This window comes from Echiichthys vipera (assembly GCF_963691815.1).
Source record: "Echiichthys vipera genome assembly, chromosome: 20".
NCBI classification, from domain to species: Eukaryota; Metazoa; Chordata; class Actinopteri; order Perciformes; family Trachinidae; genus Echiichthys; species Echiichthys vipera.
The window spans coordinates 17693841-17713040 of record NC_139845.1 but is presented as its reverse complement, the minus strand read 5'-3'; the positions used below and the strand labels follow the sequence as shown (position 1 = coordinate 17713040).

The 19200-nt window shown below is 42.1% G+C and overlaps 2 protein-coding genes across 2 annotated transcripts in view; both read left to right on the top strand.

Moving 5' to 3' along the window:
* Positions 1–545: 545 nt before the first annotated feature.
* Positions 546–9633, top strand: cdc123 (cell division cycle 123 homolog). Its single transcript, XM_083935177.1, has 13 exons — positions 546–650; positions 957–1028; positions 2184–2247; positions 2998–3030; positions 3124–3219; positions 3440–3546; positions 4028–4079; positions 4439–4514; positions 5435–5557; positions 5856–5884; positions 5988–6092; positions 6267–6404; positions 7892–9633. Exons 1-13 carry the CDS (start codon positions 577–579, stop codon positions 7949–7951), a joined length of 1029 nt encoding a protein of 342 aa, XP_083791303.1. The 5' UTR covers positions 546–576; the 3' UTR covers positions 7952–9633.
* Positions 9634–12575: 2942 nt separating this feature from the next.
* camk1da (calcium/calmodulin-dependent protein kinase 1Da) overlaps positions 12576–19200 on the top strand; it is a gene marked incomplete at its 3' end in the record, with an annotated part of 63070 nt that continues 56445 nt past the window's right edge. Inside the window, exon 1 of the mRNA XM_083935172.1 lies at positions 12576–12692. Within this exon, the coding sequence (XP_083791298.1) occupies positions 12595–12692 (98 nt within the window). The 5' untranslated portion in view covers positions 12576–12594. The remainder of the gene's footprint in view (positions 12693–19200) is intronic.

Below are 19200 nucleotides of genomic sequence, written 5' to 3'. Positions count from 1 at the left end.
TAACAAATTAAATAACATATATTGTTATAGATTAAGCTACACAGCAGTATATAAAGTAAAGACAATTAGCCCCACTTTAATCAGCTACAATATTCAAGTTATATTTACATTAATCTATCAATATTTATAAACTAGTAATAATGTGCTGAAACTGGCCATTCTGCATATTGACTACGTTTACTTTGTGTACTTTAAGTACATTTTGATGCTTTTTACTAAAGTAACATGCATGATTGCAGGACTTTTACGTGTAACAGAGTATTTCTACACTGCGGCATTATTACTTTGAGTCATTCATCTTTTCACTAAACGATCTTTGTCGCAGCTCAGCGGGTTTTACGCATCACGCCCACATGTGCACCCCACTAAAGCTTCCCCCTCTGCTCTGTAACCCTGTTGCAACAACGCTTTCACTGTTTACCAATGGGGTTATAAGAGATTACAGTCAATTCATAACAGGGCAAACCGAGAGCAGTATTCTTTCTTTCTTTCTTTCTTTATTTTCAATTTCCAAACTATCAGGGAGTCCGGAAGATATTTACCGACGGACTCTTTTCCGTTACAGGATATTGCAGCATGAAGAAGGAGCAAGTTGTCAACTGTCAGTTTTCGGTTTGGTATCCGATATTCAAGAAACACACGATTAAAAGGTAGATATCTGGCGTTTGTACAAAGACAAGAGGAATTGTGGTCATTGTTGTTGCTGTAAAACATTAAATTCATCCAACAGATAGCGGTGGATAAACAAACAGAAGCAGCTAACGCGAGCTGTCACCTCTACCCCCCTGCCTAGTGTTATATATGTATTTGATCCTATGTATTACTTAATAACTGTGTTTTAATCCTTAAGCATTTCCTAAAACCTCCTGTCTCCCTCTCACGTGTGTCTGTTTGTTTTTGGTTCTTTTTATTTATGTATTTTATGTATTAAAAGGGGATATTCTTCTTCCTTGCAGTCTGATTCTCCCACTGCCTCAGAATGTAATAGATTACCTACTGGACGATGGCACGCTGGTAGTCTCTGGGAGGTAAGAGGAGAGCGACACACACTCTATTTAAGTGGCCTTTGTTGGGAAATATATGTGAACATATGACAAAATTCAGCTCCATCTTTAGTAGGGCGGTCCTTGTTTAAAAAAAAAAAAAAAAATCTTAGTCAACTAACACTCCCCATTTCTTCGACTAATTGATTCATCGATTTAATCGGCAGATCTGCAAAAACTGCGTTTCTCCTCAAAGTTTAATGCAAAAGCACATCTTTAAATATTGTCTTTTCCAGAGATGTGCTCATAAGTTACAAGTAAAGTCATCCAACCTGAAAAAAGCATAAAATTGAGTAGTTAACTAAGTGGGGACCGCTCTAATCTTAACTAGCTGAATTGCACTTTAGTTTAGTTTAGATTAAAGGAGCCCCATTGGCTTATGCCATAGCAGTTCGCTAGTCTTCCTGGGGTCCACATTCCATCAACTTAACAGTAAAAATACATTATACAAACATTACAAAATACATCACAAGGGTGCATCACAAAAGTCCATTACAAAATGCACAACCTTACAGCAGTGCAGCACATAGTGCATTTAACATATTATATAAATAAATAAAAACAATACAGCTTTAACCATAAACCACTGAAAAAGTGCACCTTTAACCTCCTTTGAAGGATATTTCTCTTTTTTATAGACAGATATTAAGTGGTTATTCGTCCCAAATATTACTCGCTGTATAAAGCACTGTTCTTTTTAGTTAATTAGTTCTTGGATGAGCTTGCACAATATTACCCTTACCTGCCTTCCTTGTGTTATGTTTATGCACAGTATTCCATGATAGGCTAGACTCCATTTTAAGCTAGTTCTAGACGAGCAACCTAGAACAAACCTAGCAGCAGTTGTTCTGTACAACTTGTAATTTTGTCAGATCTCTTTTCGTGGCTGAGGCCCAGACCACTGAACAGTAATCTCGGTGGGATAATATTAAGGCTCTACAGACTTGTTCCAGGATATTAAATGGTACATATGTGTGTCTGGGGTTGTTTGTAAAGGATCAGTTACAGGTTGACCCTGTTGTTACGGTCCCAACAGTTCCTTTCCAATCACTCACATTCTCTCCATCTAAAATGTGTCCATTATGATCGACTCTGCTGATAAATTGACCAATACTCATTTATTGTTTCTCGTCCCTTCAGTGACCATAACACACAGCAGTCACACACTAACAACAGCGACTCGGACGCGGAGGAAGACATTCAGGTACGGGAACGGAGCACAAAGTCGTTTCCATTTCCTCTTCTGTATTTATCCTGACACTCATTTTTCCTAATATCTTGGAAAGGAAATGAGTCCTTGTTTCACTAATTCATAATCTTTAAATATTTTACATTTTCTCAGAAAAGCATCAAACCTCTACTATAATTTAAGAAGTCACTTTTTGTCAACATGCACTAGATATTTGTTGTTGTTTTTATTTTGGAGTGTGCAATGATCAGCAATCACCAATGGGAGATACATTCACCGAGAACTGTATTGTCCCCTGTCCCTTCCACTATTTTTTTTTTTGCAGTAATATGTGGCTGGAATTTGTTAAAAGGCCAAAGTCTGAAAGAAAGACTGCCATTACTAAAACTCCACTGTAACCAAACGCTTGAAATCTTTCTGGGTTAGCAGGCTAGCGGCTTTATGCTAACCTACAGCTACATCAAAATCAGGGTAACTCTGAGATAAGAAGTGAGCGCTTTTAAAATAGAGAGTTAATTTCTCACTGAAACATTAGTGAATACATGCGTGAATACATGCATGACCTCATACGTGTTTTGTAGTTTGTTTTTAGAGGCTTTCATCAGAAAGCAATGTCATCATATCATCCTCATTAGTTATCTCTCTTGTTCCATTACTTGGTTGCCCGTTGGACAGCCTGATTTCACCAACACAACAGTTAAACTGTATTTAATGTTAATGTTTACCCTTCGATCCTGTTTCTTCTTCTTCTCTGCTTCCCTCTAGTGGTCAGATGATGAGACAACCACCACTGTCACTGTAAGTACATTCAATGTGTCTCATCAAAACTCAAACACGTCTTCTTACTGCCCAACAAACCTGTTGAATTCATGACCTACCTGTGTGTGTTAGGCTCCGGAGTTCCCAGAATTCACCTCTAAAGTGCAGGAGGCCATAAACGCCCTGGGTGGCCGCGTCTTTCCCAAACTCAACTGGAGCGCTCCACGGGTAAAAAAAACCTGCACTGACACACGAGAGAAGTGAAAAACAGTTTACATTCTTGAAGTTAGCAGAGTCGAGAATTCAGTAGATAAGTGAACATGACTTATAATTTTTGCGTAAAATCTCTCTCTCTCTCTCTCTCTCTCTCTCTCTCTCTCTCTCTCTCTCTCTCTCTCTCTCTCTCGCTCTCTCTCTCTCTCTCTCTCTCTCTCTCTCTCTTTCTCAGGATGCTAACTGGATCGCTCTGAACAGTTCCCTGCAGAGTCACAGCCTCGCTGATATATTTCTGCTCTTCAAAAGTTCAGACTTCATCACCCACGACCTGACGCAACCGTAAGTCCTCCAACACACACACACACACACACACACACACACACACACACACATATTTTGCATTTAGATGACAGCCAGTATAAAAAATAAGCTGGCTGGGCGTTCACAGGCTGACTTCAGTCTACAGTAAAACACAAGTGGCGGCTGGAGAAATCGCAGTGATGTAGATTTATATCTCTCACTCCTGCATGACAAACATTTAGGGCAGCAAATGATTTACTGCAGCACACAGCCTCCGGAGAGCTGTTTGTTCGTGTGTGAGGAGAGTAAGGAACATGATATATGCTTGTTTGTTGGACTTAAAAAATTTTTTTTAAAAAAACTTCTCTCAAACTTCCTGAGAGCAGCCAAGCTGTTTGCAGTGTAACTGATCTGATTACAGTGAAAGCAAAAATAGAAATGATCCCCTAAACTCGTGTGACGCTACAGAACATTGTTGTTGTTTTTTATTTATTTAACGGTTGTGCTTTTCTGTGCGCAGATTCCTTGTATGTAGTGACCAGGACTCCCCAGATCCAGTCATCAACTATGAGGTATTTTTAACTCCATTTGTATGTCATTAGCTTGTGTTTGATATGAGGTTTAGTGACCAACCATGCAGTTATGCTGAACACACACCCAGCAGCAGCAGTGAAGTGCAAGAGTCACAGTGCTCCTGTGACATGTTTACCTATGCTACAAAGAATGTCTTTCCACCTGAAACACACAAACAAACCTCCAAGATGCAGGAAAATGTAATTCTTGTGGTTTTTTTGCTCTAAAGAGAATTTCATTGTATACCTTTTGCCATTAAAGAAGTAGTCAGACTTGACCACCTCCTCCATGTTGCAACTGGTCAGATGGTCACCGCATACGCACTTTATCTTCAGTGTGTGTTGTCGTCTGTCCCCAGCTGGTCCTGAGGAAGTGGAGCGAGTTGATTCCCGGGGGAGAGTTTCGTTGCTTCGTCAAAGAAAACAAGCTGATAGGTAAAAAAAACCTCCACTCTGCGTTTGGAGATAGCAGTGATTGTTGTTATGTAACTAAGTTTCCATTTTCTGCTACTTTATATTTCACTACATGTCAGAGGGAAAAAAGCTTCAGATCCACATTATTAATACAAACGATAAACAACTAATAAATGATGATGTATTATTATAAATGGCACTAATCTAAACTGTAATCAATTAAGATGAGTTTTACCTTTACCACCTGCAACATTAAAGTGATAAACGCATTAATGCATCACTATTAATAATCCAATAATATATATTCATCTAATCTATATTAGGCTAATCTGCATAACGGGCACTTTAACTGTTGGTTTTAGTGCATTTTAGTGCTAATGCTTTTGTACTTTTACTTTTTTTTATTCAGGTCTTTATTGGTACAACCCCAGTTCACATGAAGTTGGGACGTTGTGTAAAATGTAAATAGAAATAGAATACAATGATTTGCAAATCCTTTTCGACCTCTATTCAAGTGAATACGCTGATGACAATATATTTATTGTTCACACTGATAAACTTTCTTGTTTTTTTGCAAAAATTCACTCATTTTGAGTTTAATGCCCGCAACACGTTCCAAAAGAGCTGAAAGGTTCTTTTGGTTCTTTTATCTTTTTCAAACATCTTGAGTACTTCTTCCACCCATAATGTAGATTAAAGAGACATGTCATTTTACATCGTGAGCCACATAGTTGCTGGATTGCTTTACAGCACAAAAGAGCAGGAGGGCGCTGTTTCTACAGAACTGATCTGAATGTCCAATGGGGATGAGTTTAACAAGAAACCTCTATTTTAACAGTTACGTTTGAGCTTTACTTTCATCGTTTCGACTCATTTAGAAAGCTCCACTAATGTTGCGTGTATGTGTGTGTGTGTGTGCGCGTGTGTGTTTGTTTTGCCAGCTATCTCCCAGAGAGACTATACTCAGTATTACCAGCACGTCCTGAAGCAGGAGGAGCAGATAGTTCCGGCCATACAGGAGTTCTTCAGCCAGCACATCCAGTACCACTTCCTGGACGAAGACTGTGAGCATCAAACACCCTTTGTTCTGACTCTGTCTGTGGAACGCTTCGCTCCTCACACAGAAACAGACTGCTTCTCTTTTTAAAGTCATTAAATATTTACTGTTGTAACGAGGATATCGGGCCGGGCAGAAGATGCAGGGAAACGTTGATCAGATGTGTCGTTTTTCACTTAATTGTGAATTTTAAAATTGTACTCCAGGAAGCATTGAATGTTTTTTTTAAACGTTTAACTCTGTGAAAGTAGAAGATACATGTATGTGTTGTAAATATTTATACTGTTGATTTCTCTGTTTTACAGTTGTGTTGGATGTCTACAGAGATAGTCAGGTAAGCACACTGATGAATTTTGATATAGTGCTTTTTTAATTTATTTTTTAAATAATAGCTTTCAAACTGAGTTACACTTGCGTCTTTCGTGTGTGTGTTGCAGGGGAGGGTGTGGCTGATAGACGTGAACCCGTTCGGAGAGGTGACGGACTCGCTGCTCTTCAGCTGGGAGGAGCTGACGTCTGGCGGGGACATCGCCCAGCAGCAGGTCAGCCATCGTGACACGTGTTCTATAAAAAGACAAGATTTCATTGTTTGGAGCGTGACAAAGGCTCAGAGGAGATGAAAAGTGCTTGTGTTTGACCTATGTAGTTACTGTTGAACTTGAAGCCCCTCTTAAATCATTCAGAAGTGAAAACAGTTTTATGGTAACCATGTGCAGGAAGGGCCAGCGTTTCGCTGCACCACCAGCGAGGTGACGGTGCAGCCCAGTCCTTGTCTGAGCTACAGGATCCCACGGGACTTTGTGGACCTCTCCACTGGAGAAGACGCCTACAAACTCATCGACTTCCTCAAACTGGTAAGATGTTGTTACTGAGTATTTAGCTGGTATAAGTAGTAGAATCCACTCAACAAATACATACAGACGTGTAGAAAAGAGAAACCCTGAGACGGAGACAAACTAGTCAGGGTTGGCTCTCATGGGGTTAAGGTGGTGGAGTCCAAGTCCCATCACAGACCTGTTTCTTAACCGTAACCATAATCTTTTCTTAAATAGGTGTTCTAGTTTCCTAACCCTATGCTATACCCATAGAAATAGATTGGTAGAACGGACACTGTGAAAAAGTGGCAGCCATTTTTATGAGTGCTGCTGACTTTGTGACGGGCTAACTTACGTATAAACCCAACTGTGGCATGTCGCGGTGGCTGGGTTTTTCAGTTACAAGTACTGGAGTAATAACTTTACAAGGCATAATGAGCCAGCCACTAAATGAATCAAATTTAACATCTTAATGCCTCAGCCACGCACTTTCTTTTCACAGCGTAAGAAAGCCAAATGAGTGACGACTAATGTGGCGTGCGGGCAAGGCGGAGTTAGCAGGAACTAACTAGCCAGCCTTCCACTCCTTGGCTGGCTGTCTGGCTAGCTAGCTTGATGTTTTTGCCGTGTGTTTATGCTACACTTATTACGGAATATGAGCGTCACAGCGGCCTGGAGGCCTATGGCAGCACTGTGTCCAACCATCTCACTCTCCACTCCTCCAGGGAGACGATCTCCAGAGCTGCGTTGGCTCTCAGAGGATGTTAGATCGTACCTGCCAAACACAATAGCTCTCCTTCAGCGAGCTGCGACACATTTTATAGCCCCACTGACAAACAGCATTTTGTTTTGTTCTACTAAAATCACCATGGTAAACAGCTCAATGTCTGTTCTATGGTTATATCCCATTCTATTTCTATGATCCCACCCTAAACATTTGGTTAACTTGCCCAATCCTCAATCTTTCCCTTAACGTAAAGTTTTAATCCTTTAAGATTTCCTTCATATCAAACACAATCTTTGATCGTATTAATGGCTGCTATTTTTCCGCTAAAGCAAGTAAATGTATTCACCTTCATTACTTACCTTTTTATATAGTAGTTTGCATTGTCAGTGGCAGGGTCCGCCATCCTCACAGTGGTTTAAAATGAAACATATTTGTGTTTTTGCCACTGTAACTACAGAGACTTGTAAATAACACTAGTTGTGTGTCTTCTTCTGACAGAGAAGCTACTTAAAGCACATCTTCTGCCCACAGTGAGCGATAAATGTGTCATTTCAAATGTTCTCAGTAGTTCCATTGTCAAGTAACCACGAGTGTCGCCTTATCAACCAGAACTACAGTCTTAAGGATTATAACTTAAAGCATGTCGTAGTTACCATGGGCACATATTGTAGCAAGTAAGACTATTGGAAATGTTGACACTGGCCATATCCAGGGTTTTGCAGAATTGTCCAATATGGACGCACTGGTGGACAGAAGAAAAATGTACATCTTGAAGTTCTGTTCTTTCTCATCCCCACAGAAGAAAAGCCAGCAGGAGGAGTCTGAGGAGGAGGAAGAGGAGCAGAACGCTCCACAGTGAAGGGTTGCTAGTCTCACCGACCCTCCATATAATGTTTCTGCATGAAGTGACTTTTGACCCTCTGTCCTGTCTGAGCGTATTTTTCATTTCAGCCTGTTCTCTGTACGCGCGGTGCCCACCGTTTCTTGAATAGCTCTCCCGTGTTAGTCTAATGGAACATGCTAACTTATCACATCATGTTAACGGCTCTTTGAGGATTCATTTTCTTATCGGGTTGTTCTCCGCCTCCGACGCCGCCGAGCGCCGTCTTGCTGATCTAATGGCTCAGTGAGACGGGAAAGGGAGGCCTCTGCAGCTTCCGTCAGTCGATTATTTCAGTTTGATTTTTTCTTTTTTTTTATGGGGGAAAAATTGTGTTACTGCAAACGGATGTATTTACTAACGCTGTAAAGAATGCCTGCTTTTATACTTTAAAACAATTATGTATTATAGTTGGCTCTGGATTTCAAATGAGCTCGTGTGCACACACATTTCATTGTACGTGTGTTGTTGTGAGGCAGCGGCGGACTTCTGTATTTAACACTAAAGCCGTTCATCACTAAAGTCACCTTTAATTGTTCTTCCCAGCCATCCCCTGCTCCTCCATCTCTCCCTGCCAATTTCCTCTGAGCAGTTTTGACACAGTCATCGCTCCGAACTGCTCAGGGCGCTCTTTGCAAGTCCTGTTTTCCTATCATGCATCACTGTAGACTGTTGTTCCAAAAAAACACCATTAAACTTGTTGCTGGTATCGGCTCGCCTGTCAGTCTGGTGGGTGCTGTAAACTAGCACATTAGAAATTGATTGTGCTTTTACGCAACGGCTCTCATTACGCCGGGAGCTAAATGAGCTGTGCATGCACAACGCAGGGCAGTTCGTTTTGGGATTTTCTTTTTTCCTCCACTGGATTGATAGAGCAATTATAGGGAGATGGAACGAGCTGGTGTAATGAGAGTTACAGTTCCCCGGGTGAAGGGCTGCGGACGGGAAACAGTGTACAAGGCACATATTGCGGGGAATGTTGCACGTTAATCATAATTTAAAAAATCAAATCTGGCTGAGAAGGAACCAGCCAGACGTGAAGGAGGTGTCCTTGTTGTGACCTGCTGTGGTGTCTGCACACAGGGTAAATAAAAGCTTAGCCAATGATGAACTCCATTCTGCAATCAACAAATAGCTGGTGTAAACATTATAACTATGTATTTTGTATTCTTGAAAAGAAGTAGATGTTCTGAGAATCCGGTGCAGAAATTGTGCGTAGTTACACGTACACAACAAGAGATTCTCCACCTCAGACGTTTTCTCACTTACTGGAAGTACTGGGTTCGCTTTAGGTGAGTGGTGGTGCCTGGGTTAAGCGTGCTGCAGGCGGGACACGACGCGGTCGCATAATACCAACCAAGCCTTTTGCCGTTCCATGAATTTGTCTGAGGATTTCAGCGCCGTCCCCTACCAACGGAAGTTCCCAAAACTCTGTCATCTCTCCAATTAGACGTTTTCGTTGCAGCCCGTGTGTACATCACCCTCTGGAGTTTGTTTACTTCCAGTTTGGGCGAGAAACTTCTCTCACGCCCACTCTCTTGCTGTGAATTCTCGCACAGTCAGCAGCTCTATTCACACGTGGGCTCAATCGAAGACTACACAGACTTTGTACTAGAGAGCTAGCAGGGTAAAGTCTGTTTAAATGTGCGGTCCAGCTGATTCAGACACTCAGCTCTAATGTCTAGATAAGTTTGTTTGCATTGCATGTGTGAAAGGGGCCGTGTGTACCGAATAAACTGGCAACTGAGTGTATTTTCATGTAATTTGCAGCTGCACTATTCAATATTTATATAATAACAATGGATCAAATGAGCACAAAATGACAAAGCCAGAGAATTATCACCTAATTCTGCAGCAGCGTCCGTGGGAGCATCTTTTATCTTGTTTTGGTACAATTTCATGGCTCTCATCAGCACCATTTTCCTACACCGTAGCTGTTTTTAGTGAAAAGGCTATCATGAGCTGACTGTGCGCATGTACTGGTGAACATAGTGGAGTATGAGGCAGCTACAGAGACAAATTATTTCACTCGGGAGTTGGAGGACTCCACAACAAAGCTCAAGCTAAAAGATGTTAGGGTAAGGGAAAAAATAACACAATATGGAAAAGGCAAATGACCAGTCCTCTCTTTGACAAACAAGCTTCTCCGTTAGCTACAAAACCTCAGTGGGATGTGGAAAATGATTCTCTACATCCCACTGAGGTTCATTTCAGTTAGATTATTTATTCCTCTGGGAAACATTGGAAGTGATCGGCCTCTTATCCACAGCTGACATTTTGACATGTAGAAGCCGGAAAAGGCAAGCACAGGTGTTCCTAATATCATTAACAATGGCTCTGTTCTATTCAAGTGTCCCAGTAAGCTATGACAGCGTGACACTGAGCCAGCATGTATGCTCCCAGGAATTCATTCATGTCTTTTATTACTCACACCTGTGCTTTTCTCACCGCGACATGTATGCTGTGAAAAAGACCTTTGGTTTGTGGCTGTGACCTGAGCGCTGTCTAGATGAGTAATATGATGAAATTAGCTCTCAGTGTGCGTGCCTATCTGAGTTTTTTCAAATCGACAATATCCCATGTGTTTAAAGGATGAGTTAGGCAATGGGTGCTATGAGTTGGCATAATTTAGTGCTTCATTGGTTCCAGCCAATGACATTGTTTCTGTATGTGTGCAAATTTATGGCAGTGTTTAAAGCTGTCTGTGTGTTCATCTTCCCTGACCTTCATCCTCTCTCTGATGCCCTCCTCCTCCTCCCTTTGCAGCTGGGTAATCATCTTTCATCAGGGGGGAGGTCAGATTTGCTGACTTGGAGAAAAGGATGAAGGGGAGGGGGAGGAAGGAGAAAGAGATGTGAAGAGGAGGGCAGGAGGGAGAGGAGTTTTCCTTGGCTGCAGCTGAGGAAGAGCTGCAGTAGTTTGCAGCCGGAATACTCATGAGCAGCTGAGGCTGCAACACATTGTCCTCTCCCCCTCTCCCTCCCTCAGTGTGTTTCCCTACAGTGTTACACACACACACACACACACGAAACAAGGCCAGAATGCCAGACGTGTGTGTGTACAGCAGTAACCTGGCCTGAGCTGACCCCGGGCCAGCGCCAGCAGCTGTTAGAGTCCGGGGGATCAGTGCTCCTCTGCAGACTGAAACCTTGTAATCCAGGTGTTATCCGCGCCGGTTCAGCCCAGGTGAACGTGCAGCTGCGGCAGGGGTCACTGCGAATCCCCGTGCTGAGCCATGCCGACGCCTTTGGGGATCCCACACGGTGATGGGTGCACGAGGGTTGTTGTCAGCAAGTTGGTGCATTGCGAATTTACTGCTGCCACGTCCTGACCACACACACACACACACACGCACACACACACACACACACACACACACACACACCTCAGCATCCATCAATTGTTTTTATTGCCTGCACTGCCAAAATAAGGCCAGATTTAGAGTAATGAACCAAGAAAGTACAGAGTTGAAGGAAACAGTTAGGAGTTGTTGTCAGTGGAGGAGTGGAAACCCCGAAAAAGTGCCGACAGCAGCAATTAACGACGTTTAGTATATCGCAGGTGACACCAGGTCCGCGGTCGAGTTACATACACCTAACCGGTGCTATACAGGAAATAGGGGGTTTCGCCTTCAAAATATAAGCGCAACAGAAATTACCAGTTGTGAAAACTGACAGCGAGCCTAACTTAAATGGTCAGACTGTGAAAGTAAGGCATTGTAAGGCTAAGTAAGACTTTGCAGCTGAGTGTGGTTTAGGCTGACTGTCATCATGAATGTCAGAAATTAAACCACCAAACCAATAGAGCAGTAGAACCTTATTAAACTCGCTAAACCGGTACAAACAAAAATCCTAAAAACCTTTTTAGGTTTGCAGCAATAAACAGGATTCTCTGTATACCGTGGTATGAGATGTGACAGTTATAAGGTATAGCCTACATCTACTGTATTGAAAGATACATTTTATTTACTTTCAAAAGGTAAGGTTGTGTACATGTAACTACACACGTAATAGTAGTAGGCCTATATACAGTTATTATTATTATTATTATTATTATTATTATTATTTTTAATGGGGGGTCTTATTCATACGTTAATGCCCTTACGTCATGTAAATAAACATGCGTTTATATATGTATTGTAAATACTGTTCCTATTATTATTATTATATTTTATACTCCCCTGTGTTTATATTGTTTATATTTTTCTATATTTTCCGAGACTTGATTGTTTCTTAATGATGTTTGCTATCCACTTTGGCTGCTGTAATATTGAAATGTCCCCTTTGTGGTTCTAATAGAGAATAGCTTACATTTTATTTTGAAAGTCTGAAGGGGAAGTGTTTTAATGTCCTCGTGACTTTGACAGCTTTTTCCAGGCGGCCGGAGAGGGGGAGGAGGGAGAGAAAAGAGAGGAGGGGGGAGGCAGCAGGGACACGGTAACCTGCAGCAGGACTCACATGGTCCTGCCGCAGAGGAGACTCTCTGAACCAGCCCCCGCACTCACTCCGCTCGGCGTCACTCCGCGGCGTTCAGACACTCCGCCGGTTCTCTTTTCTGCCTCTCACGCATCCCTCCTCCCGCAGCCCACTGTCGGTCGGACACGGGCCGGTTAAAGCAGCGCCATGGCTCGGGAGAACGGAGACACCGGCAGAGGAGAGACGTGGAAAAAACAAGTCGACGACATCAAGAAGATTTTTGATTTAAAAGAAGTCCTCGGCACGTGAGTTGACGAACTTCACCTCAGATATTCACTAATTATTCACTAATTATTCACTAATATTCACACTAGTGTGCAGTGTACGCGGGGCTCCAGTGAGTTCTAGTGACCTTAATGCACTTAAGCAATGTTACAGTATCACCACAGTGATAAATGTGCCTCTGCCGACCTTACACACTTGTTTTACACATGTCCTCTTCTGTCGTATCACTGTAGTAGTCATGTAGAGGCTTGTTGCATGGATCTGACATCACTATAATAACAGACTGCTTGTGTGTAATGTTATGTATGTTTCTGTAATGGGTCTGTGATGCTGAGTGAAATGACCTAATGGTTCTCCATGGGGAGTGACTTATAACAATGGTTATGCATTCATTCAGCCCAGCAATAGGAAGAATGGAGATCTTTTCCTCAGTAAAAGTATTAATACTCCAGTGTGTAGATATACTCTGTTATAAGTTAAAGTCCTGCATTCATAAAAAGTACAAAATATTCCCACACAAAAGCAAAAGCACTCATTCAGAATGTTGTATATTACTGGATTGTCATTACTAATGCAATATTGTGTTCATCACTTTAATGTTACTGCTGGGTGGTTGTGTGGGAATGTATTTGTTGATAAATGTTTTTTATTAAAGGTCCCACATTGTGCTCATTTTCAGTCCCATGCTTGTGTTTTGGGTTGTTTACACGCCTTAATGTTAAAAAAACACATTATTTTTCTCATACAGTCTTTCTGAATACACCTGTATTCACCATCTGTCTGAAACGCTCCGTTTTAGCGCCTGTCTCTTTAAGACTTCTCCCCGTAAAAGCCCAGTCTGCTCTGATTGGTCAGTGTTCCCAGGTGTTTCACATCTGCGTCATTGCAGTCGGGGATTGACTGTAACGGCACTGTAGTGAGACTTTCTACCTCTATCTATCTATCTATCTATCTATCAATATATTTATAATATGTAATATATTTGTGACATCACAACCGTACAGAACTCCTGATGGCTTATTTAAAGTTTCTGAATATGAGCTGTGTGCCTTTTTCTGTGGGTTGAGTGTGTTGATACTTTACACAGTATTTATACAGCACCTCCACCTACTTTACATGGAAATCTCATTTTATTTAGACAATGGGACCTTTAATAATCTAAATCTGCAAAGTAATGATTAAGTTAATGTAGTGCAGTCAAAAGTACAATATTTAGCTCTAAGATGTAGCAGAGTAGAAGTATAAAGTAGCATTAAATGGAATTATCCAACATCCATGCTTAAGTATACTAATGTATACTACTACTACTATACTACTTTGATGTTTCTCTTTTTCTGTACATCTCTGTGAGGCACTTTGCGATACTTTTCTGTATGAAAAGCGCCATATAAATAAAGTTTGATTTGATTTGATTTGATTTGAATGTAAATGTGCTTACTACAATTTGAATCATTTATCCATTACATTTACCCATTTATAGCAACTCGTTATGTTACTTTTAGCTAGCATGTTTACTACTTTACCCTATTCATTAGTTTTAGCAAACATTATTTCACCATTTATCAATTTTAGCTGAGTATTTCAACCGTATATCCATTACTTTAGCTCACGGATTGAATGGTATATTCGCTGTTTTAATGTCAACCATTTGTCCTAACTAGTTTTCACACACTCACTGACTCAGTTATGAGTCAATATGTGATTATGTATTTCCTAATCAAATGGTCATTTCCTAGAACTCAGGGCACAAAGGAGAACTGCACACTAAATAAATCGTTAGTAATGTATTTCTCTCTTTTATGTAAGAGTGAGAAAGAGTAAAACAGGCACTCCTCTCACACACTTTATGTAAAAGAAAGAAATAAATCATTTATTTGGAGCAGACCTCCTTTGTGCCCTGCAGTTAAATATTTTTGGCCTCCTCTGGTCCCTCTTCTGTAATTTCATATTTATATAAAATGACTTCAGTTTGCGCACAGACTCCATGCAGTAGTATTCATGTTGCGTCTCCATGTTTTCAGTCTTCCATAGTTACTTCATGGCAGGTTCATAGAGACCCTCAAACACAGGGTGTTCCTGTCATCTGGATGTAGTAATTTTGTTCATGTAGAGACTTGAACAAGGATTAAGGATGACCGTGGTGCTTAAAAGTGAGTTTAAAGTATTATAGTTGTTTATCTTATTGGCACATTCTGTAATATTCTTGGAGGGGATTTTCTTGTTGACATCAAGGCTTTAACAAACCCCAGCTGTAACACTCTCACCATCCACAACCTTTCTTTCTCTTTCTCCGGGGTCATAAAGGAGATTCCACTCTCTAGCTCCATGTTAGGAAATCTCTCCTCTTCCTCTTCTTTCTTGTTCCATCTTTTTCCTTCCCTCTCCTTCTCATTCAGTCTCTCAACCAGAGTCCAGGTCGACGCCCCCTGAAATCACTGACAGCTAGTCCCTGTAAGTGTCCGTCCGCCCGCTGTCTGTGTTTCCCACTGCGTGGAATGAACTGCAGCTGTTTGGACGGCAGCCCGGAGGGGGACACGCAGGGCTACAGCAGATTGGGATTAACTGTGGCCAGGGATTAGGAAAACTTCCCCTGAATAGAAGGAAGTTCAATCGTGTTGTGTAATGACTGATTGAGGATGGCTAGCTAGCTGGCTGGAGTTTGTTGCTCCAAATCAAGTGAAATTTGGACCGGATTTAAAAACGAACACACTTAGGATGCAGATTGGGGCAGGACTCAATGATCCGAGTCAGCCATGTTGTAGCCACACATTAACCAGAGCTGCTGACGGGTCTTTGAACCTGTTGCATCAGCAGAAAAGAGGAGTGTGTGTGTGTGTGTGTGTGTGTGTGTGTGTGTGTGTGTGTGTGTGTGTGTGTGTGTGTGTGTGTGTGTGTGTGTGTGTGTGTGTGTGTGTGTGTGTGTGTGTGTGTGTGTGTGTGTGTGTGTGTGTGTGTGTGTGTGTGTGTGTGTGTGTGTGTGTGTGTGTGTGTGTGTGTGTGTGTAATTTGCAATTAGCATGGAAAAACAGGATGAAGACGAGGAGAGATGGTTCTTGATGAAGCACGCAGGGTCAGGATAAAAGCTGCAGGATACGTTGTGTGCCAGCTGATTGGATGACCAGCCAAAGAGACAGACAGAAATACACATTTTAATGTTTGCACTCACCAGCAGCAGCAGTGTTATGTTCAGGTGCAGCAGCACACGTGGGAAATACAGAAGCTTTAAACTGGTCAGAATGTTACTGCAGCGTTGTTGGAGGTTTTCTCCGTCGGTGTTTCGGAGCTGCATCTGTACTGACAGGATGTGAGGTCACAGACCTGACACTGACACATCATATTTTGTCTAGTCACACTGAATCACCCTTGCATACACGTGTGTGTGTGTGTGTGTGTGTGTGTGTGTGTGTGTGTGTGTGTGTGTGTGTGTGTGTGTGTGTGTGTGTGTGTGTGTGTGTGTGTGTGTGTGTGTGTGTGTGTGTGTGTGTGTGTGTGTGTGTGTGTGTGTGTGTGTGTGTGTGTGTGTGCGTGCGTGTGCGTGTGTTTTCAGGCATGTACACGAGGCTCTCCTCGGTGTCTTATTACCCTCCCCTGGTGTGTGTCCCTGTCGCTCACTATTCAATAATTCAACACCAACAGGAGTGTGTTCTATGAGTGTGTGAGAGTCTCAGGTGGGCCACAGCTCTCAGTGGGAGGGTTCACAGTAAGAACAAGTGAAAAAGACAGGAAAAAAAGAAAGAAGAGAAAGAAAACACTAATGTCATTGTGAGCACATTTCAGTGCACTATCACTCAACACAGCGTTTGATTAGCCTCTGAGTTAAGTTGGAGGTCAAGGACTGTGTGTGTGTGTGTGTCTGTGTCTCTGTGTGTGTGTGTGTGTGTGTGTGTGTCTGTCTCTGTGTGTGTGTGTGTGTGTGGGCGTGTGCGCGTGCGTGCGTGTGCGCGTGCGTGCGTGTGTGCGTGCGTGAGTGAGATGTGGACAAAAAGTAAAAAAGTGGCCGTGATGGTGCATTGTGGGAACATCACTGTGCCATCTAGGGCACGCTGCCCTTAATTGATGCTCTACTTCCTGCTGCTGGCACTGTTCTCTCCTCTGTTTCTGGGACCGCAAAGCCCCTCCTCTCTCTTTATGTCTCTCTTTAGCTCCCTCTTTCTTTATGTCTGAAGTTCTGTCTTACACCTCCCTGTGTGTCCCAAAGCCTTTTTTTACACAGCGCAGCGGGGACATAGTGCAGATTTTATTAGTCTTTTATCCCTGTTATAAATAGCGTCTTATAAATAGAACAAAAAGTCGATTGTTTGCTATGTGACAACTTCATCAGTGGACTGCTAGCCCACATTTTTAACAGCAGGTGTGCGGGTGTGTGCGAGGGCCTTTGTGTAGTACCGCTAGACGCACTTGCATGTGTGTATGTGTGTATGTTTTTGCATGCACACTCAAACGTTTTTTTGGAAAAAATGTTTTAACCCTCACAGTATGTCAGAAGGCTTATCTTCTGTTCATCTATCCATCTGTTCTGCCCTCTTCTTTGTTTCTGCCCATTTTTCTTTTGCTGGGTCCTTGTCTCTGTGATTGGTGGTTGCTGTTGTTGTTTAGTTGGTGTAATGAAGCAGTTGTTGCTTGATGGTTGGTGGATCTTCACAGCAAAGACTAAAAAAAACCCTTTTTCTATGTACAGTTTGTGTACCTTTCTGTGAATATGTAAGGCAGGAGCTGTCACACAATTGTCCCACTTCCTGTTATCAAAAGGGCAAACAGTGTCTGAGATGTAAGAAAAGGAACTGAATCAGATGATACTTTTCTCAGTCTAGTACCTGTGACCTTTTTAGAAACAGAACAAACTACTTTTTTTTATTACACTATATAGAGTCTGAGTTGTATCTTTCCACTAGAATGGCACTGGTAATATCATTATCGTCATTGCATTGGTGCTGATGTGTATCGTTTGTTATTGTGATGATTCACTAATGATGATGATGTTTTTCCTGCTTATTCTGCTGATGTACGTCAACAATTAGGCTATGATGATATGGCCAAATCTTCTATCTTGGTCATAGACTAAAGAAATAACGGACGTAGCCACCACGACATCACCCATTGGTTTGTGGTCTACCGTTTTGAAGCCAGGAGGTTGATATTTGGCTATCACCAATATTTTGGAGCCCGAAGGGACCATATTTGGACTAGAGGGCGTTTCAATAGCGCTGCACTAAGCTAAATGCTAAAAAGGGAAACATTTACCCATTTTTCTACCAGCTGATGTGAATCCTCTGGTCGAGCCGTTAATCTGCATGTACGGTAGGGGACAGTTCTACACAGAGCCAGTTCAAAATGGGAAGTGTCCCTTAAGTTACCAGCTAATAATATAAGATAATATGTAGGGAACATTGTGGTTTGACACAAAATCGTTTGGACTCAAGGTCAACTTACTAGTTTTCCCGGCAGCTTTGGACCTCATCTCACAGTCTTCATCAGATCGCTCAATTGCAATGGAAATGCATACTGAACTTAAATCATGTGATGACAAGTGATCATTTGACATCAACAACAACAGCTGAGCCATCTCCGTGACAACTGAGCAAATACCATCCACCATGAAGACTGAGAGATTAAGATTATTTTTGTCACACCGCTTTTTTCAAGGTCCAGAATGAATTGCCGCTCAACCTCGGGTCTTTCTTTCATTGTTGTTGCCATCATTTCTGTTTATTGTGATGAAGTTTTATTAATCTTATTGTTGTTGTTATTGTCACTCTGTTGTGGTTGCTATTATTATAATACTTTAATCTGTCTTCTAGTTATAGACTAGCTGGGGATTTCAACACACATTAACACTAAATTTGCTGATCTCAGTGCTACTACATCTTGATAGTCATGTCTAACACACACACACACACACGCACGCACGCACGCACGCACGCACGCACACAAACACACACACACACACACACACACACACACACACACACACACACACACACACACACCCCAAGCAGGACATTTATGAGCAGCAGAGGGGAAAAGTCACTTTTTCCTCTTCGCACATGCTGCAAGTGAAACACTTTCACCAGCTGTCAGGACTTTCCTCATCACTAAATGCATTTAATGTGAACTGATGAACTTGTGTGTGTGTGTCTGTGCTGGTCTGTGTGGAGGGGGAGGGCTAGCATCCATCTCTCTGCACAGATTGACACGTGTATCCAGACCTCTGAGTATTAATGATCATAAACTTTAGTCCATTATCGGATCAGCGCTCTATTTTAAGCCTCTCTGCGACCACATCCAGCTTATAATGGCCCGAGCTGAATGCCTGTTTCTGTTCTGTGCTGCTCTGTCCCACAACTGTGTGTGTGTGTGTGTGTGTGTGTGTGTGTGTGTGTGTGTGTGTGTGTGTGTGTGTGTGTGTGTGTGTGTGTGTGTGTGTGTGTGTGTGTGTGTGTGTGTGTGTGTGTGTGTGTGTGTGTGTGTGTGTGTGTGTGTGTGTGTGTGTGTGTGTGTGTGTGTGTGTGTGTGTGTGTGTGCTGATGA